Raw genomic sequence first — 25,315 nt, forward strand, 5'->3', positions numbered from 1 at the left:
GATTTGATGAAAGTGATTTGTACATCACATAGGGCTTTGGAGTTTTGATTAGGTAATACTACACTATATCCCTATTTACTATTGTAGACACTAAAAATATATGTCTAAAATCAATTAAATATCATGTATTTTGGAAGAAAATAAAATTCCAATAAAATAAATATATGGTATTTAATTATGCACATATGTTAATTTTTGTACAATAAATATCAACCATTAATGCAAAATCTGCTTAAAATGGAAGATATCGTACAAATATTACGTGCATAAATAGAGCCATAATAAATTTGGCAGCAAAATAAATTAATCTTGTCAATAAAGGAAGTATATAAATTAATATCTTCCAAACAAGGCAATGATATAAAGATCTTGTCAATAAAGGAAGTATATAAATTAATATCTTCCAAAAAAGGCAATGATATAAAGATTTTGACGAGAAAGGAAGGTGCATAATCAAATCCGTCAAAAATGGAAAACGGCATCCGAGGGAAAAGGAAAGATTATAAAATCTTTCCATCCACGTGGCACCATCCGAAAAGGAAGCCAAGGCCACCCTCCCCTATAAATAGGAGCCTTGGCCAATTCATTTAGAGACCGAAGTTCATTTGAAGACTCGCGCAAGGGTAAGTCTCTCTAGACTCTCTGCAATGTTCTTCATTGTTCTTCGTGTCCTTCGAAGCGTTCTTCGTCGAAAAGTCACCGATTTGGACAAATGATCCAATATTGGTTGACGAATCGATGAAGTTAACGTTCTTCGTCGTATGTCCGAGCCGGAGGAAGGATCAAATCTCTCAAAGCTATCGAGGAATCCATCAAAGCCAAGGAAGAGCCTCCAAAGTCGCTCCCAAAGCTTGAAGATGTTCGTCGCGTTCTTCATAAAAGGCGCAAACCAGGCCCTCTTCGATCCAAAAGTCAAAGGGACACGCCGCCAAAAGCGTTATGGAGCACTAAATCTCTCCCTCAAAGATCAAATTCCGTCGGATCATCCAAAGGAGGCATCAATCCGAAGCCGACGATCAAAATCGCCAACATGGATACCAAAGTCCTTCAAAAGCCGGCGAAGTCAAACCGAAGACCAAAATCCCTTCGGATCAAAGAAGCCACCCAAATCCAAATTGGAAAAATGGATCGACCCGGAGAGAGAATCAAAGGATCCGAATAGAGAATAGGACCCGCATTAAATTTAAATACAAATATAATTTGTACAAATTTTGTGTTTATAAAAATATAACACAATTTTTTTGTCTACAGATTTTTGGCACGCCCAGTGGGACATCTCTACCTTTCATCTCTCTTTCCGTCGAATTCTCAAACAATCAATGGCTTCCTACAAAATCAAGACTTCCAATGCTGTGTCGAAAGCTGCTGCTCTAGCCGCCACCGCCAAAGGAGTCGCTGCTACTACATCAAGAACCTCAAGTGCTTCAATGAATGCTGGAGTGATGACACGAAGTATGGCTAAAAGAGTACTGTCATTTTCCGAGGATGCACATCCGAAAATCACAGAGCAAAACTCACTCTATGAGGAGGACGAAAGCTTCAAGAGTACCTCCGCACCGGGCACCCCTCAAGAAGTTGCAACTCGTTCGACCGCATCGAGTTATGCCCCGGTGATGACCACGAACGCTTCAAACATAGAAGACCAACTTGTTGCACTGGCCAAAGTTGTTGAAGGGATGTCTCAACACATGCAGCAACAAGACAATGTCATCGCAAAACTGCTTGCAAAATTGGACAAGCCGGAACCAACCAACCAGAATGCTTCGGAGGCCCAAAATGAAGCAGAAACATCCATGGATCAACGCCACGGTAAAGAAAAAATGGCGGGACCAATGCCGTTTCAAACATCATCTGACTCTTTCATCCATCTATCCCAACTTGACGAGTATATCAAAGGAGCTCTCAAAAGGGAGTTTGAAGGAAGTTCAAGGCCAACAAATATGTATGCCAAGCCTTACACTTCAAGGATCGACGCCCTCAAGATGCCGTTGGGATATCAACCACCAAAGTTCCAACAATTTGATGGCAAAGGCAACCCAAAGCAGCATGTGGCACACTTCATGGAAACATGCAACAACGCTGGGACATACGGCGATCTCTTGGTAAAGCAGTTCGTACGGTCATTAAAAGGCAACGCCTTCGACTGGTATATCGACCTGGAGGCTGGTTCCATCGACAGTTGGGAGCAGTTGGAGTACGAGTTCTTGAACCGGTTCTACAGCACAAAAAGGACCGTCAGTATGACAGAACTCACCAATACTCGTCAATGGAAAGATGAACCAGCAATCGACTACATCAACCGCTGGAGGAGTTTGAGCTTGAACTGCAAAGACCGGTTGTCTGAGGCCTCCGGTATAGAGATGTGCGTCCAAGGAATGCACTGGGGGTTGAAATACATCCTGCAAGGGATCCGACCCCACACTTTCGAAGAACTTGCTACCCGCGCTCATGACATGGAGTTAAGTATGGCTTCAAGCGGGATGCACGGACCACCAGTTCAAGAATCTTCAAAAGCAAAAAGATACGAAAGATATGATGCCGCAAAGAAGGGGAACAACGCCCCTATCAAATCTTTTGGAAAAGAAGCCTTGGCCATAAAAGCGACGACCAAAGCACCTATGAAGATCCAAAGTAAAGAAAAGGAAGTTGCAAGGAAAAGACAATCAACTCAGACAGAAAGACCGCCAAGGCCAACCCTTAAAGAGTTGCAATCCAAAACTTATCCTTTCCTGGATTCTGACGTCTCGGGAATCTTTGACGATCTACTCAGAGAAAACCTCATTGAACTTCCGAATTCAAAAAGACCGGAGGAAGCTGGAAAGGTTGATGACCCAAGATATTGCAAATACCATCGTGTCGTAGGACATCCCATCCATAACTGTTTCATCTTTAAAGACAAAGTCATGGAGTTGGCTCATGAAGGAAAGATCACCCTTGAAGACGATTCTGCTTCTGTTAATGTCACTTCAATCATGTTCGGGTCTCTCGAAGTTGACATAAAAGACAAAGAATCATATTGTCTCACTACCGAGAAAGGTGGCAAGGCGATCAGAGACAAATCGAGTGAAGAATGTGCCACGATAACTTTCACTGATGAAGATTTGGTGTTAGGATCCAAACCCCATAATCGTCCATTACTGGTCATGGGTTATATCCATGAACAAAGGATTAACCGGATATTCTTAGACGGAGGAGCTGCAGTCAATGTCCTTCCTCTATACACATTGCAAAAATTGGGAATACCAGTAGATCAGTTATTCGAGAGTCGTATGACAATACATGGATACAATCAAGAGGGGCAAAGAGCACTTGGCACCATAAGATTGAGACTCTTAATCGATGAAATGGAAACTAACCCTTTGTTCTACGTGATAGACGCAAAGACATCTTTCAACGTTCTTTTGGGAAGACCATGGATACATGAGAATGGTGTAGTTCCATCAACGTGGCACCAATGCTTCAAATACGCTCAAAATGGAGTGACAAAGAAAGTTCTTGGAGACACAAAGCCATATGCAGAAGCCGAGTCACACTTTGCGGATGCCAAATATTTCTCTACAGAAGCAAAAAAATCCAAGGTACATGAAGATGTCAAAGCACCACAACCAAACTTGGGGGCAAAGTTAAGAGATAAAGAAAAAACACCTGCCTCAGGTTCTGCAGACTCATTAATTGAGCCTCTAAAAGATTTGACTCTTCCGAAGACCTCACTCAACCCAATCCCCCCATCGCAGACAAGGAATGGAAAAGAGGAAAAAATAGAGGCTATGCGATTGCAAAAGGACAAAAGCTTTGGCCCAAAAGCCTACAAACTTCTCACAAAAGCTGGATATAATCCAAATGAGGAATCACTGCTGGGAAAGTTACCACCACAGACAACCCAAGGTTCGAGGGCTGGTCTTGGGTACATGCCACAAGCTCCCGTACGCATCGCTATCAAAAGGGCTGCAAATCATCATATCACCGAAAGCGAGACTTTGTCTTCCAATTCACCTCAAAAGGGGAAGAATGCAAGAGTATCGGTTTTCGAGAGGCTAAAACCTTCTGTCTTCACAAGGTTAGGACCAAAGATCAATAAAAAGAAAAACAAGACGAATTCCACATCAACAAAATATGTGGAGATGGATGAAGAAATCAAGAGCCGCTTTCCATCCCGCATGACGCGTCAAACAAAAATGACGATACATTGCGGTAAAGTTTTAAAGGCTAAATGGCAAACCGTTGTCTTCACCAAACCCAAAGAAGATAATGAAGAAAGTGTTGCATCATCCTGCTACATCACTGAAGGGGGAGAAGAAACAATGATTGAAGAAGATGCAGGAAATGCACCCGCCGCGCTCGAAGAAGGTATCAAAGCTGCAGTGGACGAGTTAGAAGAAGTCAACTTGGGAAATGAAGATCACCCAAGACCTGTCTATGTCAACAAAGAGCTGGGTGAGGATGATATGAATGCCTACATCCGACTTCTCAACGAATTCCAAGATGTCTTCGCTTGGTCATATAAAGAAATGCCCGGCTTAGACCCGAAAGTTGCGGTCCACCATCTAGGTGTGAAGAAAGGAGCTCGCTCTGTGAAGCAAGCACAACGAAGATTCCGTCCTGAACTCATCCCTCAAATAGAAAATGAAGTCAACAAACTCATTGAAGTGGGGTTCATCCGGGAAGTCAAATACCCCCAATGGATTTCCAATATCGTGCCTGTAAAGAAAAAGAATGGACAAATCCGAGTTTGTGTGGATTTCCGAGATTTAAACGAAGCATGCCCAAAAGATGATTTTCCTTTACCCATAACTGAATTGATGATTGATGCAACGACAGGACATGAAGCGCTTTCTTTTATGGATGGATCATCTGGATATAACCAAATTCGTATGGCACCTGAAGACGAAGAGTTAACCGCCTTTCGTACACCGAAAGGTATCTACTGTTACAAAGTTATGCCTTTCGGATTGAAAAATGCTGGGGCAACCTACCAAAGAGCAATGCAAAAGATCTTTGATGACATGCTACACAAAAATGTAGAGTGCTATGTTGACGACTTGGTTGTCAAATCCAAGAGAAAAGAAGATCACCTGCAAGACTTAAGAAAGGTTTTTGAAAGGTTGAGGCGCTACCAATTAAAAATGAATCCTCTCAAATGCGCTTTTGGAGTCACCTCCGGAAAATTCCTCGGATTCATTGTCCATAGTCGTGGAATTGAGATTGAACAGGCAAAGATAGATGCCATCACAAAAATGCCTGAGCCTCGTAACATCCACGAGCTAAAAAGCTTACAAGGAAAATTAGCATATATAAGAAGATTTATCTCTAACCTCGCTGGACGATGTCAACCTTTCAGCCGAATCATGAAGAAGGGAGTGCCTTTCCATTGGGATGAAGCATGCAAGAAGGCATTCCAAAGTATCAAAGACTACTTGACAAAACCACCAGTGCTGACAGCCCCAATTCCTGGACATCCGTTGACGCTTTACATCGCTGCACAAGAGCGTTCAGTTGGAGCTTTGTTAGCACAGGAAGCCAATAAAGGGAAAGAAAATGCCCTTTACTACCTCAGCAGAATGATGACACCAAATGAACTAAACTATTCACCGGTGGAAAAGACATGCTTGGCGCTCATCTTCGCCATAAAAAAGTTGAAGCATTACTTCCAAGCGCACACTATCCGGTTGGTGTCCAAAGCAAATCCCTTGAAATATGTCATGTCAAAGCCTGTCCTTTCTGATCGACTCGCGAGGTGGTACCTGCAGCTGCAACAATTCGAAATCATATATGTACCACAGAAAGCTGTAAAAGGACAAATATTGGCTGACTTCCTTGCTGATCATCCCATCCCTGCTGAGTGGGAGTTGTCTGACGACTTCCCTGATGAAGACGCGCTTTTTCTCGAAATCACCCCACCATGGAAAATGTATTTTGACGGCTCATCACACAAAAATGGAGCTGGAGCCGGAGTAATATTTGTCACATCACAAGGAGAAGTCCTTCCATACTCTTTTGCCTTAAAAGAAAAGTGTTCAAATAATGTGGCTGAGTATCAAGCACTCATCCTCGGCCTAAAAATGGCGGTAGATATCAAGCAACGCCAACTTCAAGTATACGGGGATTCCAAGCTGGTTGTAAATCAAATCACTGGAGAGTTTGAAGTGAAGAAACCAGAACTAATGCCTTACTTAAAGTATGCTAAGGCACTCATTGAGTTACTCGGGGATGTCTCTATTGAATATGTCCCAAGGAAAGAGAATGGGCAAGCTGACGCTCTGGCTAAATTGGCATCGACTCTATCCATCCCGGATCAACAGGTGTATATTTCGATACGCAAAGTTTGGGTGGATTCCTGCAAGTATGAAGAAGAAGAATGTGTTGAAAAAGAAGTAAATCACCTCATCGAGGTGTTTGAAATTGAAGAAGAAGAAGAAGATTGGCGGCAACCAATATTAGATTTCTTAAAATATGACAAGCTCCCGAGTGACCCGCGCAGACGAGCAGATATCCGAAGAAGAGCTGCACGCTACGCCTACTTCAACGGCATACTCTATCGTCGGTCGTTCGAGAACATGTTCCTTCGATGCCTCGGCAATCATCAAGCCAAACAAGCTATGGAGGAAACTCATGCCGGAATCTGTGGAGCTCATCAAGCTGGCCCAAAGTTACACTTCCGAATAAAGAGGATGGGGTATTATTGGCCAACCATGGTTAAAGACTGTATAGAATTCGCACGGAGCTGCCAACCGTGTCAATTCCATGCTAACTTTATCAATCAACCACCGGAACCATTGCACCCAACTATTGCTTCGTGGCCATTCGATACCTGGGGCATGGACGTTGTAGGACCACTCACAAAGTCGTCCGCTGGACATCTCTATATCTTGGCCGCAACAGACTACTTCTCCAAATGGGCAGAAGCAGTTCCTTTGAAAGAAGTCAAAAAGGAGACGGTAGCTGACTTCATACGAGTCAACATCATTTACCGTTATGGAGTTCCTCGGTGTATCATCACTGATAATGGAAGATCTTTTGCCAATACTCACATCGACAAGCTTTGTGAAAAGTTTGGCTTTCAACAAAAGAAGTCCTCAATGTATTATGCACCGGCAAATGGACTCGCAGAGGCATTCAATAAAACACTTTGTAACTTGCTGAAAAAGGTTGTCTCCAAATCAAAAAGAGATTGGCATGACCGCATCGGTGAAGCTTTGTGGGCCTATCGTACTACATTCCGCACTCCAACACAAGCGACACCATACTCACTTGTATATGGGGTCGAAGCTGTCCTCCCATTGGAAAGACAAATTCCTTCACTAAGGATTGCTCTCCAGGAAGAATTGACGACTGAAGAAAATGTCAGATTAAGACTCGAAGAGCTAGAGGCTCTCGACGAGAAAAGACTACAAGCTCAACAAAGACTGGAGTGTTATCAAGCACGATTGTCTCGAGCTTACAATAAAAAAGTCAAATCACGATCCTTTCAAATTGGGGACTTGGTTCTTGCTGTGAGAAGGCCCATTGTGATCAACTTTCGTTCGGGAAATAAATTTTTATCCAAGTGGGATGGACCCTACGTTGTCACTCAGGTTTACACGAATGGTGCATACAAGTTGACATCTCAAGACGGACTCCGGATAGGGCCAATCAACGGGAGGTTCCTCAAAAGATATTATGCGTGAGACCTTCAAATCAAATCAAGACTCCTTAGCATGAGGATAAACTGCAAAATAACAATAAAAGCAAATTCAAGTTGCTTTGAACTACGTTATGACTTGATCCCTTTACCGGGTACGTAGGCAGCTTGAGATATACCTTCAAGTTCAGTCAAATAAATAAAGAAATAAATAAATAAGTGATAAAGGATTTGGGTGAAAAAAAAAAAAATGCTCAAAAAAAAAAAAATATATATATATATAAAAAAAAAAAAAAGAAGAGAGAATTTAAATTTATTGATTGGCAATCAAAATGAAGAGTACAAATTGATCTTAAACATTAAGATTATACAACTCTTCTTTGCTAATATCCAACAACTCTTCTAAGCTTTTTAAGTATTCTTCGTCTTGCGCGGGGACATTCTCTACAGCGGCGAGTTCATCCTTGACTTCAACAATTTGAATGGTGATATTCTCATTAACTCCTTGACGTCGCTTAATAAGGGAAATATTCTCTCTTTTTTGCTCTTGTAAAGAGCGAAGCTTCACGTCAATATTCTCCACACACCCCTCTAACTCCTTAATAGCTTCGCACTCCTCAACATGCCTCGTCTCAAGGTGCGACAGTCGATCTTTGATCTCGGAAATCTGTTGGTTACGAGCCGCTAAGGATACGGCGTCGATCGAGTCAGAACATGCCTCATCAAAAGATGCAGCGTCATCAAAAAGGGCCTTGACTCGGTCCTCAATATGAGAAATGTCAGAATACTGAAAGCTTTTCATTGATTGGAGCACTACATCAACCTCGTCCTTAATCGAGGAAAGCAAACGAGCTGGTGTCCTCAAAAGCTTACCCCGAAGATCCGACCATACTTTTCCTATATATTCGCGTTGGATCTCTTTCACAAAATTCGCGCCACAGAATTCTGAAACCGCGGGCACAACGGAATGAACAACTATTGGCTTGGTTGGAGCATCCTTTACTTGCTTATTGCAAACACCTCTGCTTTCTCCAATCACCTCAACAATAGAATCTCGGCTCGCCATCTTTTCATCCATACTCGGGATTCTTTGCTCCAACTGAAAAAGGGGATAAAAAAAAAACGGATCATGTCAAAAAAAAAAAAAAAAAAAAAAAAAAAGAGAAAAAGAGATAGAAGTTACCTCTCTCGCGAAATTGCTCGAAGAATGGTGTCGGCTCGAACGAGGACTTGACGGGTTGATGATATGAGGATCTCGACGAGCTCGCTTCCAATGAACATCATGCTCACTACTACTTCGTTCAGAGACAGAGGGTACCGCCCGCTTTGAAGAACCGACATTGTGAGTACTTGAATTTCCATTGTTCCTCTCAGGAACACCCGAGATAAGTAGCGGCATTTTTCGAGCTTTATCCGATGGCTTGGTCTGATCGGTGGTCTTTTGTACCGGCGGGATATACTTATCCAAGAAAGACCCGCAAACTTGAGTCCACCACTTCTTGTATACGTCGGAAGAAAATCCCCTCGGAATCGCAGGAATGCGTGGAAGAATAACTTCGGCTGAAGATTTCAAGTAAGTACTTTGGTGCCAATGTTGATAGCCTTCCTCAAAAGCGCAGCAACGGACGTCTTTCAAAAGAACTCCGGGAATCTCTTGGAAAAAACCAAATTGACGGCAAAAACGGTGGGGACTATACGGCTCCACGAAGCATCGAAATCCATCCCGCAAAGTCAGAAAACAAGAGCGAATGGAGATGAAGTATTCTTGCTCGTAGTCTTCGCGCTTCCCGTCATCAACAAACCGTACGTCGAAATCTTTCGTGATCATGGTGCAAGCCCAACGAAAGTAGTCACCACGTAAAATCTTCCGGCATGCAACATCTGCTCTATACGCACGAGCACTAACAGCCCCGGAGTGCTTCACCATCCCCGGACCACGGATTCCCTTCCATACGCCGTAGTGGGTCTGAAAATACTCAGCGATCCATCCGGTCAAAAAGTGGAGAGGAATTGTCGACCGAACTTTCCCAGGACATGATGAATCTGCGATCTGGTTTAGCCCCTTATAAATACTGGTTAAGACTGGAATGGCCAAGCTTACTGGAAATCCCGACGCTAGGACACTTGCCATCTTGAAAGTCGAAGGACGTATCAAACCAACATCGTCGAGCGGAAGCACAAAGATGCAAAGCCAACAAGAAAGGAACGCTGCGAGGAAAGTCTCCTCAAGGTGCTCCCGTCCAACTTTGAGTTTGGCAAAAGATGACTCCTGCGCCTTCGACCATGGCTCGTGGGCACCAATCTCTCCGGTAGGATTGTAAGTCGCATCAGGCCGAGAAGAACGAGTAGACTCCTTGCCACGACGAATTTGAGGACGCTCGTATTTGACGGTCTTTTCGCACCAAAAAGAAATCCAGTCGGTTGTGCGGACGCCTCGTCGACCTTTGTCACGACTCCGAAGAAGGTGATAGGCATGCAACAGGTATCGGCACGAACGGGGAACCAGCTTCCTATCCTCTTTACTGCCATATAGCTCCTTTGCGCTTGGTACCACCTCTTCGTAAAATGAGCCGAGTATGGGGAGGCCCGCCAAGGACGCCAAGTCACGGAGAGAGATCGACACTTCACCGGCGGCAGTCAAAAGGGTGTTGGTTTTGGGACACCACGCCTCGCAAACGGCCTTGACGATCTCCGGAGAATAGTCGTAGGAGAACAAGGAAGCATAGACCGCATCGTAAATGCATCCTCTCTTTAGTGGAATCTCGCATCGATCCAGCACATCCTCCGCCCATTCCCAATAGCCGGCCACGTACGAAAAGTTGCCATCAAAAGAAGGAAGACCATTCCAAACGCACGCCCCATCCATGATCCGCCGCCCCAAGGTTGGAAGTGGAAGAACATCGTTTGACACGTGTTGATGAAGTGAGGATTGCAAGGTATGCTTTCCGCCAGCGACATTCCGAGACCACGTCTTTGGGAAATTTGGGACCTCCAAGCGAGGGCGAGCAGCTCCGCGTCCTATGAGTGGTGGATGCACCAATAGACGAGTCGCCTTGTCCAGCGGTTGACCTTCAAACTCGCAAATCACCAACTCGGCGTTTCCAGAGGGGGAGGAGACATCCTTGAAGTAAGCCATCTCGTCTACAAAAAAATATATATAAGCAAAGATCAAAAAAAAAAAAAAAAAAAAACAACAACACAAGAGAAATAAGCCTACCCTAGAATGAGAGAAATCAAAATGTGAGAAGTTGAGAATGATAAAGTTCTCTCATGGTGAGGGGTTTATATAGTGTCTAAAAAAAAATTGAGATATGGAAAGACATGTATAAGGGGAGGAAGAAGATAAGGAAATAAAAAAAAAGGAAGGAAGATAAAAATAAAAACAAAGAATAAAGGAAAGAATATATATATATATATATGATGTGTATATATATATATAATTTTTTGGCAAAAACGCCATCCAAAAAAAAAAAAAAAAAAAAAATTTGCATAAAAAAAATGGCAAAAACGCCATTTACAAAAAAAAAATCCAAAAAAAAAAAAAAAAAAAAAAAAAATTGCATAAAAAAAATGGCAAAAACGCCATTTACAAAAAAAAATGCAAAAAAAAAAAAAAAAAAAAAAAAATGGCAAAAGAAAAAAAAACGCCATTAAAAAAAAAAAAAAAATTCTTTTTCTATGTTTCGAGACTCGTTCACGCCTTAAACATTTTGCGTCGGCTTAAACAAGTCTCGATGGGGCATTTTGTAGACACTAAAAATATATGTCTAAAATCAATTAAATATCATGTATTTTGGAAGAAAATAAAATTCCAATAAAATAAATATATGGTATTTAATTATGCACATATGTTAATTTTTGTACAATAAATATCAACCATTAATGCAAAATCTGCTTAAAATGGAAGATATCGTACAAATATTACGTGCATAAATAGAGCCATAATAAATTTGGCAGCAAAATAAATTAATCTTGTCAATAAAGGAAGTATATAAATTAATATCTTCCAAACAAGGCAATGATATAAAGATCTTGTCAATAAAGGAAGTATATAAATTAATATCTTCCAAAAAAGGCAATGATATAAAGATTTTGACGAGAAAGGAAGGTGCATAATCAAATCCGTCAAAAATGGAAAACGGCATCCGAGGGAAAAGGAAAGATTATAAAATCTTTCCATCCACGTGGCACCATCCGAAAAGGAAGCCAAGGCCACCCTCCCCTATAAATAGGAGCCTTGGCCAATTCATTTAGAGACCGAAGTTCATTTGAAGACTCGCGCAAGGGTAAGTCTCTCTAGACTCTCTGCAATGTTCTTCATTGTTCTTCGTGTCCTTCGAAGCGTTCTTCGTCGAAAAGTCACCGATTTGGACAAATGATCCAATATTGGTTGACGAATCGATGAAGTTAACGTTCTTCGTCGTATGTCCGAGCCGGAGGAAGGATCAAATCTCTCAAAGCTATCGAGGAATCCATCAAAGCCAAGGAAGAGCCTCCAAAGTCGCTCCCAAAGCTTGAAGATGTTCGTCGCGTTCTTCATAAAAGGCGCAAACCAGGCCCTCTTCGATCCAAAAGTCAAAGGGACACGCCGCCAAAAGCGTTATGGAGCACTAAATCTCTCCCTCAAAGATCAAATTCCGTCGGATCATCCAAAGGAGGCATCAATCCGAAGCCGACGATCAAAATCGCCAACATGGATACCAAAGTCCTTCAAAAGCCGGCGAAGTCAAACCGAAGACCAAAATCCCTTCGGATCAAAGAAGCCACCCAAATCCAAATTGGAAAAATGGATCGACCCGGAGAGAGAATCAAAGGATCCGAATAGAGAATAGGACCCGCATTAAATTTAAATACAAATATAATTTGTACAAATTTTGTGTTTATAAAAATATAACACAATTTTTTTGTCTACAACTATAAATATATCTTTTTAAAAAACTAATAAAATAATCGTCATTTTAGAACGGTTTTTTTTTTATATATATATATACCCTATCCATTCAATTGAAATGTAGTTATATTTAATTTTCGTCCGTCTCAAAACAAGGTTACCATTTTCTAATTTAGTAATTGTACTATCCACCTAACATAATAAATACCCTTCCAACTTACATTATATTACACAAATGTCATTACTTTTATATTATACAATACTAATAGGGAGTGATTTGTACATCATATAGGCCTTTCAAGTTTTGATTAGTAATACTACACTATATCCCTATTTACTATAAATATCTCTTTTTTTAAGAAACTAATAAAATAATCGTCATTTTAGAACGCTCTTTTTTTTTTTTTTTTATATACCCCATCCATTCAATTGAAATGTTGTCATTTTTCATTTTCGTCCGTCTCAAAACAAAGTTACCATTTTCTAATTTAGTAATTGTACTATTCACCTAACATAATAAATACCCTTCCAACTTACATTATATTACACAAATGTCATTACTTTTATATTACACAATACTAATAGGGATATTTTCGTCCTTTTCACTACAACTTATTATAATATGAATATTCAAAAATCTACATGGAAAAAATAAATGACAACCTTGCATCGGAACTGAGGGAGTATATTTTCTATAAAATTTTACTTATTTCAATAAAAATATATATTATGTTTAATAACAATTTTATTTAAAAATAACAAAATCCATACCAATTTAAACACAAACAAGACACGCAAATGCTTCAACTTTTGTATTAAAATATAAATAAATAAATATGGTGATAAAAAAGGCAAGAGTACGTCCAACCACAAATTATTAAGTGGAGCTCCAAATTGTTGTTGGTCTTAGTTGAACCCATTTATTATTTTTAATATATATATATATATTTATTTATTTAGAGATATGTTTAATCAATTAATAAATTGCGTGTTCATTGTGATGATATGATAAATAAAAATAATATTGTTTGATTGAAAATAAATGAGAATCCTCAAACATTGGAACTAACTATTAATACTATAAAATTATAAGATATATTTGGCCAACATTCATCTATTAGTATTGCTTAGATTTATTATATATTATTATACTCCAAAATAAAGTAAAATCCAATAGAATATTATACTAATATAATTGGAGATTATTAATCACTTTCTTGTGAATGAAATTAAGTCATCCTAAAGTAATATATATGTTAAAAAGTTATTTTGAATTCTATTAATAATGTAGATATTTTAGGTAAATTTAATAATTTATGCAATAATCTATTAAACTAAACAGTGGATTACATTAGGGTGTGTTTGTTCGAGGGTTTGGATTTTGAGTTGGGATTTGAATAGTAAAAATTTTGAATTTGAATAGTTGTATGATGTGATATAAATAGGTGTTGATGTGATGTTTTGAATGTAAAATTGATTTTTAATATAATATAAAAAATAAAAAATAAATGTTTGATTTGATATTTTTGAAGGAAAAAAATAGAATGAATAGTGAAAATCCAAACAAATCCCTCGAACAAACACACCCTTAAACATACCAATATATTATTGGCATTGACTTTACAGGTGAGATGGGCTCCCAAGGCATTGAACTTTTTGAGACATTACGAATTATTATGCTCAAAATTGCTAGCCTTTTCGGATGCAGTAAAAAGACCACCAAGACTTTAAAAATAAAGTTTTTTTTTAATAATAATAATAATAATAGAAAATGGGTTGGCAAAGGTTAAAGTGGAATGGTCCAAAAGCAGGTACATTAATGGATAATAAATTTGCAGGAAGGTACAATGGGCTCGTTCAACTTTAAGTGGGCCGAATTGGTAGCGTTTGGTGGGCTTTGGGCCCACCCCTGTCGGCCCAACTAGAAACTTGATTTGATTGATGGAAGTAAACAACAATAACAACGTCAAGACAACTTAGAGCAAATGTTTATTATTAATGTTATATAGTACTTGATCCGTCCCTCATTTGTTCGGACATGAATTTTAATAAAAGTGAATAATAATTTATTTTATAGTAAAAGAAAATACAAAAATATAATAATTTTTCACTTAAAAAAAAAAGAATATTTTTGGATGACAATCCAAAAAAAAAATAGTATTTCATACATAATTCACTTAGATGTTTAAAATAATAGAAGTTGAGACTTACCGCAACAAAATTATATTTTTCTTACTATAGTCTAATCTTCATTTTCTTATGGGCTTATAGCATTTGTTAGATATTCTTCCACTATTAATTTTTTTTTTCTTCAAATGATCCACTAATTAAATGTAATCATTCTTATTAAGGAATTAAAATTTTTGTTGTGGAATAAAATATACTAATTATTAAATTGGATTTTTGAATAAAACTGTCTACCCGATTTATTGTTTGTTTTACCTCTATTTTAAATTTATTTTTTAAAAATATAATATTTTAATATTCATTGCAACTTTGATATAAAAGGTAGAGAGAGAAGACAACATAAATTAAAATATACTGTATTTAATTTATTTATTTCTATCAGTGTAGAAATAATATATATTCATATAAATTTATGTGAATTCTTTTTAGTAAGTTTTCATAAAAATATGTTAAAAAAGGTTTGTTTGATTATAATTTGAAATTGAAATATTAATTTAAATTTTTATTTAAATAATATTTTGTAAGAAATTATAAAATATATTTTTGTTAAAAATTATATGAAAAAAACAAAATCACAACAAAACACACTATTTGTTTATTTTTTTATTTAAACCTTTTTATGTAAAAACATACAAAAAAAAAATCCTTACTTGAACATTTGGGCTTTATAATAAAAATATGCATATATAAGAAAAATATATATATATAACAAAATAAAAAAACATAATAATAAGAAAAAAAAATAAATTACATAGATATTAGTATTTTTTTTGTTAGACTAGATGGGACTCGCCATTAAATTACACTTTCATTGCAAAAAAATCATACTCCCCTCTGTTCAAATAAAAAGTTGTCATTTTTCATTTTTGTCCGTCTCAAAACAAAGTTACCATTTTCTAATTTAGTAATTGTACTACCTACCTAACATAATAAATATCCTTTCAATTTACACTATATTACACAAATACAGTTACTTTTATATTACACAATATTAATAGGGATATTTTCGTAATTTTCACTACAATCTATTATAATACTAATATTAAGAAATCTACGTATAAAATGCAAATGACACCCTTGTTACGAGACCGAGAGAGTAGTTTGAATGAGACAATACAATTTTTACATTTACATAATAAATACAAAGTAAATATATCTTTAATTTATATTGTAGTTTTTACTTTTATATTAAAAAATGCAATAAAATATTAAGATATTTATTTTTAAAGTATTATTTCAAAATAGAAGAAAAAAAAATGGATACACTTACATCCAAAAACAAATCTGAATAAAATGAATAGACAATTATCTCAGAGTTTGTTTCTTTCAACTCAAATATCAAATTTTACTATTTGAATATCCAAATTTTTATTTCATAATCTATTATTTAAATACCAAAAGTTTCCAAATTATATCAAAACAAACTCAATTTGGGCAGAATAGCTGTGCAAACAACTGTATTTGCACAGTTGTTTTGCCAAAACCGGACCGGGTCCCCAAGTAGCGACAATTGCTGCAGCCTGCAGCAGATGCTGCAATATATTTTTTTAAATATAATTTTTTAAAAACTATTTATTTAATATATATATATATAACAATTATAGAGTAAAACAATATATAATATATATATATGTGTTTTTATATGAAAAAAAAAATTATCTATAATACAAAAAAAATAAAAATTTAAATATACATATGTTGGATATATAATATAAATTTATAATCAATTCATACTATATAAATTTTATTGATTAAATTTAATACATATTTATATTATTTTATTCATTATCTATCAAATTAATATCCATCAAAACTCTTTAAATTCTAATCAAATTTAATCATCAAAATTCAAATTCATCGCAAAATTCAAATAAAAATCAAATTCAAACTCCAATTTTCCCAAAATTCACGTAAAGAAACACACCCTTAATTATAAGTTAATCTGAAAAGTAATATAAATAACCAAAAAAAGCAAAAAAGTTGGGAGTGAGAAAGAGACTGAAACAGAAGTGAGAAACTGCCGAGGCTTTGACTCCCACTTCCCACGCCTCATTCTCCATTCTGTTGGACGACGAACCAAACTCAGAACGAACGCTCATGGAAATTGGAAGTAAGGAAACCAGGTAGGTAGCCAAAATCTATCCCTAAGTCTCTACTCAAACTCCAAATCACACTCATACTTTCTTTTTCCTTTCATCCCAAACTCCCATCGGGTTTCATTTTTTTTACTTTCTTCTCTAATTTTGAATTGAACCCCCACGTTCAATTTGGAACCGCCATGGCAACTGAGAGCAGCGGTTTTACGCAATTGGAGGACTGGGGGCGTGGTTCCCAATTTGAAGGTTTTGAATCCTTGCCGACTAAGGTTGCGCCGGCGCCGGCGACGGCGACTGATTGTGCGAACCCTGGGGATTCCATGGGTTAGTAAAACTTATTATCAGTTTTTCAAAATTTGTAATTTTCGTCAACACTAATGATTTTATTTTTTACTTTATTTGTGTAGATAAGGAAGCAGATAAGAATTTCACGTCGATGAATAAGAATCAAAAGAAGAAGAAGAAGAAGATCAGAGAGGCAATGCCGCCTCGGAAGAGAATGAAGATGAAGAAGCACAGGCCAAAGGTGTTCGATGAAACTAAACCAAAGCCTAGTAAGCCTCGGAGTCAAACCCAGACAAAAAAAACTCGGCCTTTGGCTTCGACACCTAAGCCGAAGACACCGAGGCCGGTGAAGAAGAATAATGTGGGTGGTGGCGATCACATTACAAGTTCGAAAAAAAGGAAACTGAATTTTAATGTGGATGAGAATTTGAAGGCATGTGATGGGAATGAAGTAGGGTTTAAAAAGGATGGCTTGAATGTCTCGGTCGAGAAGAAAGCAGAAGTGGATACTAAGCCACAGGAAGATTGCATTACTGAGGAGGATCAGAATTCAATGGAGGAGAGCAATGGGATAATGAGAAGTGAGCCCGAATCGGCGAAGCTACAGTCTAATGACAAATCCAAAATAAAGGTGTACAGAAGAATACTTAGGACTAATGGCTGCTTGAAAAGCATCAGAAAGATAGGTCCGAATTGTCCGTATGTGTACAAGAGGAAAAGGTCGATGAGGAAAAGAGCAGCTGTAGTTGATAAGTTCGTCATGTTTGTAGGGAAGATTTCGCGGGCCCAAAGGCAGAGAAGCAAGAAGAAGCAAGTGGGTTCGGAATTTATAGAAAAAAGTTTAATGAAATCTTTGAACTTGAGGAGTCAAGGGAAGAACTCATTGATTGAGTGCAACGCCGATTTTGGAAGGGAAGAAATTACTGCATCCACCCAAGCGCAGATGGATTCGGACATTATAAAAAAAAAATCATTGGATTTTAGTAGTCAAGTTGGATTTGAAAGGGAAGAAATTATTGCACCCAGCCAAGAGCAAAAGAGCTTAACCTGCTCTGCTAAAGGTGTGAACATTATAGAATTTTATCCGAATTTGAGTAGTCAAGTTGATTTCGAAAGGGAAGAAATTACTACATCCGCCCAAAGGCAGAAGAACATAATATGTTTGGATGCGACCGTGAATTTTATTAAACGGAAAAGATCTAATACATCTTCCCGTAGAAAAGACCTTTCCTCAATTAAATTATTTGCTACAAAACAGGTATTGGAAGCTTTTAATTGTGAATTCTTGTTGTTTTGTAAATTCATGATACATAGTTAATACCTCTTGTGAACAGAAGTCAAAGAATTGTCTTTTGGGAGTTACCAAAATCGGAAGCAATGGAATTAGAGTCACGCATAAAGCCCAAAAGCGTTCCTCCAAGGTAGCTAACGTGAAAGTAGTCATCAAAAGCCCACTTCGTGGAGTAGATTTCTTCACATCAGGTAGAGTTTCTAATCTTTAAAGACTTTATTCTTTTACATTTAACTAGACATTTTCTTGTGGAATATGTTGAAGTGTCTCACTTGAGTTCTTGCTTGTTAGTTGTTATAGAAAGTTTCATTGAGGAGCTTGCGAAGAAGATTAAATCTTTACGCATTGGTGATTCAAATCACCAATTTGAATGGAGGAGGACGAAGCCTTTACACAATGCATGCAACCAACTTGTGGTGCGAGATCATTCTAATCAAAATGCTTCTGTGACTCCCACAAGGAAATCTAAAGAACTTGCACTCGTAGCTTCCAAACAAATATCGAGTGAACTTGCACTTGTGACTTCCAAAGAAAAATCAAGTGAACTTGCACTTGTGACTTCTAAACAAAAATCGGATTCCAAGAAGCCGAAACAACCACAGCCAAAAGTTGATCTAGATTTAGAGACGATGAGAGTTTGGAACCAACTGATTGAAAATGGCAGCAGTGAAGATACTGGACCTGGTCCATCCAACAGTGATAGAGAAGAATATTGGAGGCAGCAAAGAGAAATATTCCGTGGAAGAGTGGACTCATTCATTGCACGAATGCATCTTATTCTAGGTATTGATAGTATAAAATGATATTTTTCTGTTAGAGTTTATTGATTTTATCATGTCTCGCTGATATATTTTGTGATTCAATGTTCTTAAAGAGAATTGCATTGAAAGAATATAGAAACTAATATATGTACTTAATAGCAACATTGCTTACAATGTTGAGTAGTTATTCAGGATGTCAATTTCTCTTCTTGGATAATTATTTATAGACATACGACCAGAAGAATGTAATGGGAAAGTATCATGGGCTGCTGTAGTTTTCTTTTTATTTTTTTTTTTCTCTTTTTGTCAAGCTATATATGATTAAAATATTTGAGTGCTGTTATGTCCTTAATATAAACTATTGTTTATTATAAATGTTCATTTGGGCACTGTCTGTTATATTATTTACCATTGAAGTTAATTACTTTCAGGAAATAGGCGGTTCTCACCATGGAAAGGGTCGGTTGTTGATTCTGTGGTTGGAGTCTATTTGACTCAAAATGTTAGCGATCAACTCTCAAGGTAAATATCATTCTGATACTTTTACATTGTTCGTACTATCTTCTTCTTTCTTTAATTATGTCGTTTTGTTGTTTGAAGTTCGGCCTTCATGAATCTTGCTGCAAAATATCCAGCTCCAATCGTGGATATGAATGGTGGTAGTAATGATACAAATGATTATATTGTTGATCAAATTGAACATGTGGAATTAGCCGAATCATCTTCAACCAAGTGCGGGGAATTATGTGTTATTGAGAAACATCTTTCATCCAACCCCATGAATGAAGTTGAGTTTGAACAAGGTGCAAGAGCAATTTCCGTCCAACCCATGTCTGTAAAAGCCAAAGCGAAAGAAAATGCGACACAGGAAACCGAAATTAATTGGGATGAGTTGAGGACAAAATATTCCAGTGGAAGGTCTAAAAAAAGAACATACTATGATCGAGATTCTGTGGATTGGGAAGCGGTTAGACGAGCACCGGTTGAAGAAGTGGCGAAAGTGATCACAGGAAGGGGCATGAACAATGTTCTTGCTCTAAGAATCAAGGTGATATTTTCTGACAAAAGCCTGGATATTTCTCATTCATGGATATGGAAATCATTGTATCATTTGAATTTTGTAGGATTTCCTGAATCGTTTAGCTAAAGATCACGGGAGTATTGACCTAGAGTGGCTAAGGGATGTTCCACCAGATGAGGCAAAGTAAGAGGGCATACTGACCTACATCGTGATTAAAAACTTCACTCGCTACTTAGTCTTTCTCATGATCTTTTTTCCCCCTTTGTAGAAAATACTTGTTGAGTTATACAGGCATTGGTCTAAAGAGCGTAGAGTGCGTGAGGCTATTATGCCTTCGACATCATGCCTTTCCAGTAAGTTTTCTTTAGATGTATATATACTAATTTTTTAAGGGTAATCTAATGAGGCTATCGTTTTTTGCTCAAGGTTGATACTAATGTTGCGCGAATTTTGGTGAGACTTGGATGGGTCCCTCTAAAGCCATTGCCTGGGGATATTCAGATACACCTTCTAAACGAGTAAGTATTTCACAGTCGACTATTTAACAATCAGTAGTTATTTTTCATTAAAGATTTTGTTGATTGTATTGTAACTCGCCTGGTGCAGCTACCCACCAATGGACACCATCCAACAGTACATTTGGCCACGTGTTTGCAATCGCACACAGCTGATATTGTAACTCAACAAAACTACTCTTTTTGGGTTTCTGTATTTTTCGAAATAAATGTATATTCACTCCATTTTGTTGGTGTATCTTGGTACTTAACCAAAAATTTTATTACTTTTCACAGGTATGAGTACCATTATCAAATGATTACTTTTGGCAAGGTCAGCCTTTCTTTGTGTTTTATATATATGTGTATGTAGAATTATTGATATTCTATGCTTTTCTATCTAATTAGAATTGCAGTATTGATAGAATACAATGTGCTTTGGAATTATACAGATTTTTTGCACAAAGAGACTACCAAACTGTAATGCATGTCCGATGAAAGGAGAGTGCAGACACTTCGCCAGTGCATATGCGAGGTTTGCATCCCATCATTTGATAAGTTTTATTATAAATTTATAACAAATACAATCCAGGTAGGTTTGATTGATGGATTTAGTGTTTATTTCATGATGCTATTATATAGTAGGTTCTTTCTTATCTCATCCTAATGCTCGATATTCTAGAGTTTGTGTAGATTTTTTTATTTTTTTTTTTCCGAATATACCAATTAGGAAAACTAATCAAAATTTGTCTGTGTGTATTTTGATTGCAGTGGCAATCTCAGGCTTGAAAACTCTAAGGGCAAAAATAGTGACACCAAATCATCTGTTGCGCCCGATTCCAAACCAATGGAGCATACAAATCTGGAGATGATCTCCGAGGTCAATGGTGATTTTCCTAGAGTTGCACACCAATGCCATACTAGTAATTGTGAACCAATTGTAGAACTTCCAGCGTCTCCGGAGCGAGAATTAACAGAGACACTACTAGAAAGAGATATTGAAGACTTTGGCTATGAGTCAGATGATGAAGAGATTCCGACAGTAAAACTTAACGACAGGGTGTTTTTGGAAAATACATCAGCTGTCATGGATGACGAGGATGCAAACGTGTCCAAAGAACTGGCGACATTATGTCCGGAATTTGCATCAATTCCAATGCCTAAATTGAAGTATGCGAATCGATTACGAACAGTGCACCACGTGTAAGTATATGTTGTGAATCATTGTGGGTAGATTGAAAAATTAAATTATGGATTGCCATGTTGGCTATAATAATTGTTTCTTTATTTCATTGCAGGTATGAGCTTCCAGATTCACATCCCATTTTGGCTAGGGTTAGATTTTTTTTCACTATAACTACATATATGTATGTATATTGGAATGTATTAATAATTATGATTTTTTATTTTTTTATTTTTTGTGTCTGTAGTTTGAAAAACGAGAGCCTGATGATCCATGCCCTTATCTTCTCGCTATTTGGACCCCCGGTAACTGAACTTTTTCCTATGAATTTTTCTGAACTTTTTCCTATGAATTTTTCTTAAGTGTATATATTACGATATTAAACTTAAAAGTTGTTTTTTTAATTTTGAATTATATGGATGATTTATTCTTTTACCACATTGGTGTTTTATGTCTTTTGTTTGTATAATATGCTAGAGGATTTGATGAATTCTTCCCAACCACAAAGCAGTAGTCAAAATTCAAATGGCGATCCGTGTACAGGAGAAATTGTCCAGTACAACAATGACAGGGTTGTCCACGGGACAATTTTGGTGAGTAAAGGTTATAACTCATATCATATTGTACTTTTTTCTATTAGCTATCACTAATTGGATAATTAAATTTCTATCCATGCATAGATCCCATGCCGAACGGCTAATAGAGGTTATTTTCCTCTCAACGGGACATATTTTCAAACTAATGAGGTATAGTCGAAGCTATTACATTCTAATCGTTTTAATTGGTATTTTATAATCGTTTTAATTAGTATTTTATCATGCAAGAAATCATTTTGTACATCTATGTAGGTTTTTGCTGACTACGAATCTAGTAGAGTCCCTTTGGTCATTCCTAGAGAATCAATTTGGAATCTAAGAAGACGGGCACTATATTGCGGAACATCAGCAACAACAATTTGTCGAGGTAAAAAATATACTATAATTTTTACAATCAATCTATCATGAATGTGTATATTCAGAAAAATAGGATATATTTCACCATTGTATGTATTTTAATGTAGGCATGCCAATGGAATGGATTGTGTGTCTCTTTAGAAGTGGTAAGTTCTTGTATATTACATAAATTGTTATTGTTTTATTTCTATGTATTTTGCTGATATGTTTTTTTTTTTTTTTATTATTATTATATTCCCAGGTTTTATTTGTATTAGAGGATTTGACACTGCAGAAAGAGCACCAAAGCCACTTTATAGGAGATTCCATGTTTGCAAAACTCGGAAAATAGATGAAGACTAATGATTCTACAATCATTTGTAATACTTATTACAAATTTAACACATTTAATGATGTATATTAGTCTTGTTTCATTTTTCGAATGTTTGTCAATAATAATTACTTAAATTAAATAATAACATATCAAATAATAATATGTGGATGTGTACTAGAGTGTAACCTATGAGAGATGTATAACCTACTAGAGATGTGAGAAAAGCAAGAGCTCTCTTATACTAAGTCACCTAGTTATTGAATATTAACCGTAGAGACTAATTCTTAGGACCACTAAAAACTATAAATCTATTCTAGAATTATCCAAAACTGACTAATTAGTCTGCCTAGAATATTCACTTGATTAACCATTTCAAATATATCTAAAAGTATAAAATATGATCCAATCAAACACAAAAAAAAAGTATTAAATATGCAAGGAAAAATATAGCTTTTGCAAAGGAGGGTAGAAAAACTCACAGATGAAACGAATTGCATGATGCTTCACAGATCCGCTATCGCCTCCGAGCCGAGGCATGCATATACCTGTATCGATACATAAAATTGCTTTAGAATCACAAATGAAGCAGAGACCATTTCTATTTTATCTGAGTAAAATTTTAGAGATCAGTTATAGTAGCTGTAGTTCTATAATAATTTCAAAAAGGACATGCTTGTTCCTTTGTTATCAGACCATCTTTTTAAACTGAAGATCATCTTAGTTAGTAGAATTCTCAAAAGAACCAAATCATTTAGTGAAGTTCTAACTCATAAATTGAAAAGAGTTTCCCATTGTAGGGTAAAATCATTTTTCAACCATTATCATATGCATATCCACTGAGCAATCTAAAAATTTCAGGGAAGAGTAAATAACGCTAAGTACATATATAATTATCACATTACCAACACTGTATATACATAAAGATTATACTGAAAAATCACATATAAAGAGCTTATACTTAAAAGGTCAAGGGATATGGAACAATGAATACGTGTGTATATATACGTATAACCGAATGTGCATACTGAAAAACAACAATGAACATCTGTACATAAATTCGAATGTAAATACTGGAAAATTACAAATCTGATGCGAACAATCCAAAGACATCAAGGAAGGGGAAATGATAATGAATCTATATATATATATATATATATATACACGTACAGATGGAACATAAATACTGAAAAATTACAAATAGGAACAATCCTTAAAATCAAGGAAAAGAGGGGAGAATGAATACCTTTTCCAGATGACGCCATGAGAACGGCAATACAAACTGCGGCGCTGAGTTGCTCGCGCCATTCTCTGTAAAACCAACTCCTCAACATCCACGCCGTGCCGAAGATAACGGGATCGCGGGAATGACGAAAATTAAGACTTACACAAAAAAAAAGGGCGGGAGATAGAGAGCGGCTTCCGCCCCGCCCCCGCCCCCGCCCGGGAGTATAGGTTGGGCCTGGGCCTGGGCCTGGTGCCTCATAGAGTTAAATTACCTATTTATTCCTGCTTTAATACTACGATTCTCTTAACAATATAAATCAAAGGAAGCAAAATTCTAAACACGACTCTACAATTACCCATCAAAAGCGAAAACACGCTTTTACTATTCCTCCATTGCACAAAAGTATGCTGTACAGAGCTACAGAAGCCTGCCTCTGTTCTTAAAATTTCACAGCCTCACAGGCACAAATGGCACCAACTATGAAATGTTAGAGATCACATATTTTCTTCGATTAAGATTTCAAGATTTCGGTGTAGGAACCTCAATGCTCGTAGGCCCACACGAAACAGTTTAGGAACCAGAATGCATGGTATGATCCCAACACAAAGAATAAAAACATCAAAAGAGCCAGTAAAGAGAAGGATAGCCTGACTCACACAGTCATGGTCGCCCATCACAATTCTCTGCACCAACACCTCGCTGTATATCTTCACGTAGAGCAAGAACAGCATGGTCCCAAAGTACGTATGTCGAAGCATCTACAACAAAAGATTGAGCCAGCATTAGAACTTGAGACTGACATGACAAGAATGGCTGGCAAATGGGAACATGTCCATTTACCTCATTTGTCCATATAGGTGTGAGCCGAGAGACTCCACCGAATTCAATGGAGGATGCAAAAGTCCACATGAGGACCACAGGAGCCGAGACTAATATACCGCTGTAGTATAGAATATCGATGCGCTTCAGCCACACCGTTGCAGCCCAGTAACAGCGA

The 25,315-nt window shown here is 37.2% G+C and overlaps 2 protein-coding genes across 4 annotated transcripts; one reads left to right on the forward strand and one right to left on the reverse strand.

Moving 5' to 3' along the window:
* Positions 1-7,925: 7,925 nt before the first annotated feature.
* Positions 7,926-24,483, reverse strand: LOC127245622 (uncharacterized). Its single transcript, XM_051266614.1, has 4 exons — positions 24,337-24,483; positions 23,573-23,638; positions 8,802-10,759; positions 7,926-8,717 (listed from the first exon to the last, which is right to left on the reverse strand). The coding sequence occupies exons 1-4, from the start codon at positions 24,422-24,424 to the stop codon at positions 7,971-7,973; spliced, it is 2,859 nt and encodes a 952-aa protein (XP_051122571.1). The 5' UTR covers positions 24,425-24,483; the 3' UTR covers positions 7,926-7,970.
* Positions 16,700-23,240, forward strand: LOC127245601 (DNA glycosylase/AP lyase ROS1-like). Of its 3 annotated transcripts, none has more exons than XM_051266589.1 (21): positions 16,700-16,819; positions 16,992-17,116; positions 17,200-18,335; positions 18,412-18,559; positions 18,660-19,151; positions 19,561-19,651; positions 19,730-20,177; positions 20,254-20,333; positions 20,419-20,503; positions 20,577-20,668; positions 20,757-20,825; positions 20,942-20,978; positions 21,097-21,179; positions 21,416-21,847; positions 21,943-21,979; positions 22,075-22,132; positions 22,305-22,420; positions 22,508-22,573; positions 22,676-22,790; positions 22,888-22,926; positions 23,022-23,240. In XM_051266589.1, exons 1-21 carry the CDS (start codon positions 16,794-16,796, stop codon positions 23,120-23,122), a joined length of 3,876 nt encoding a protein of 1,291 aa, XP_051122546.1. In that variant the 5' UTR covers positions 16,700-16,793; the 3' UTR covers positions 23,123-23,240. The 3 variants fall into 3 exon arrangements, with proteins under 3 accessions (XP_051122546.1, XP_051122561.1, XP_051122554.1); XM_051266604.1 differs by having other exon boundaries at positions 18,669-19,151; XM_051266597.1 differs by having other exon boundaries at positions 18,415-18,559.
* Positions 24,484-25,315: the final 832 nt, after the last annotated feature.

This window comes from Andrographis paniculata, unplaced genomic scaffold, assembly GCF_009805555.1.
Source record: "Andrographis paniculata isolate CXL003 unplaced genomic scaffold, ASM980555v1 Contig10END, whole genome shotgun sequence".
Classification (NCBI taxonomy): Eukaryota; Viridiplantae; Streptophyta; class Magnoliopsida; order Lamiales; family Acanthaceae; genus Andrographis; species Andrographis paniculata.

Coding starts and splice junctions, on each gene's coding strand:
- LOC127245622 (XM_051266614.1), bottom strand. CDS start 24,424: ATGTTGAGGAGTTGGTTTTACAGAGAATGGCGCGAGCAACTCAGCGCC. Junction 23,639..24,336: donor CATGGCGTCATCTGGAAAAG/GTATTCATTCTC, acceptor GTATCGATACAG/GTATATGCATGCCTCGGCTC. Junction 8,718..8,801: donor CGAGCAATTTCGCGAGAGAG/GTAACTTCTATC, acceptor CCCCTTTTTCAG/TTGGAGCAAAGAATCCCGAG.
- LOC127245601 (XM_051266589.1), top strand. CDS start 16,794: ATGGAAATTGGAAGTAAGGAAACCAG. Junction 20,979..21,096: donor AAATGATTACTTTTGGCAAG/GTCAGCCTTTCT, acceptor GGAATTATACAG/ATTTTTTGCACAAAGAGACT. Junction 22,421..22,507: donor TTGTCCACGGGACAATTTTG/GTGAGTAAAGGT, acceptor ATCCATGCATAG/ATCCCATGCCGAACGGCTAA.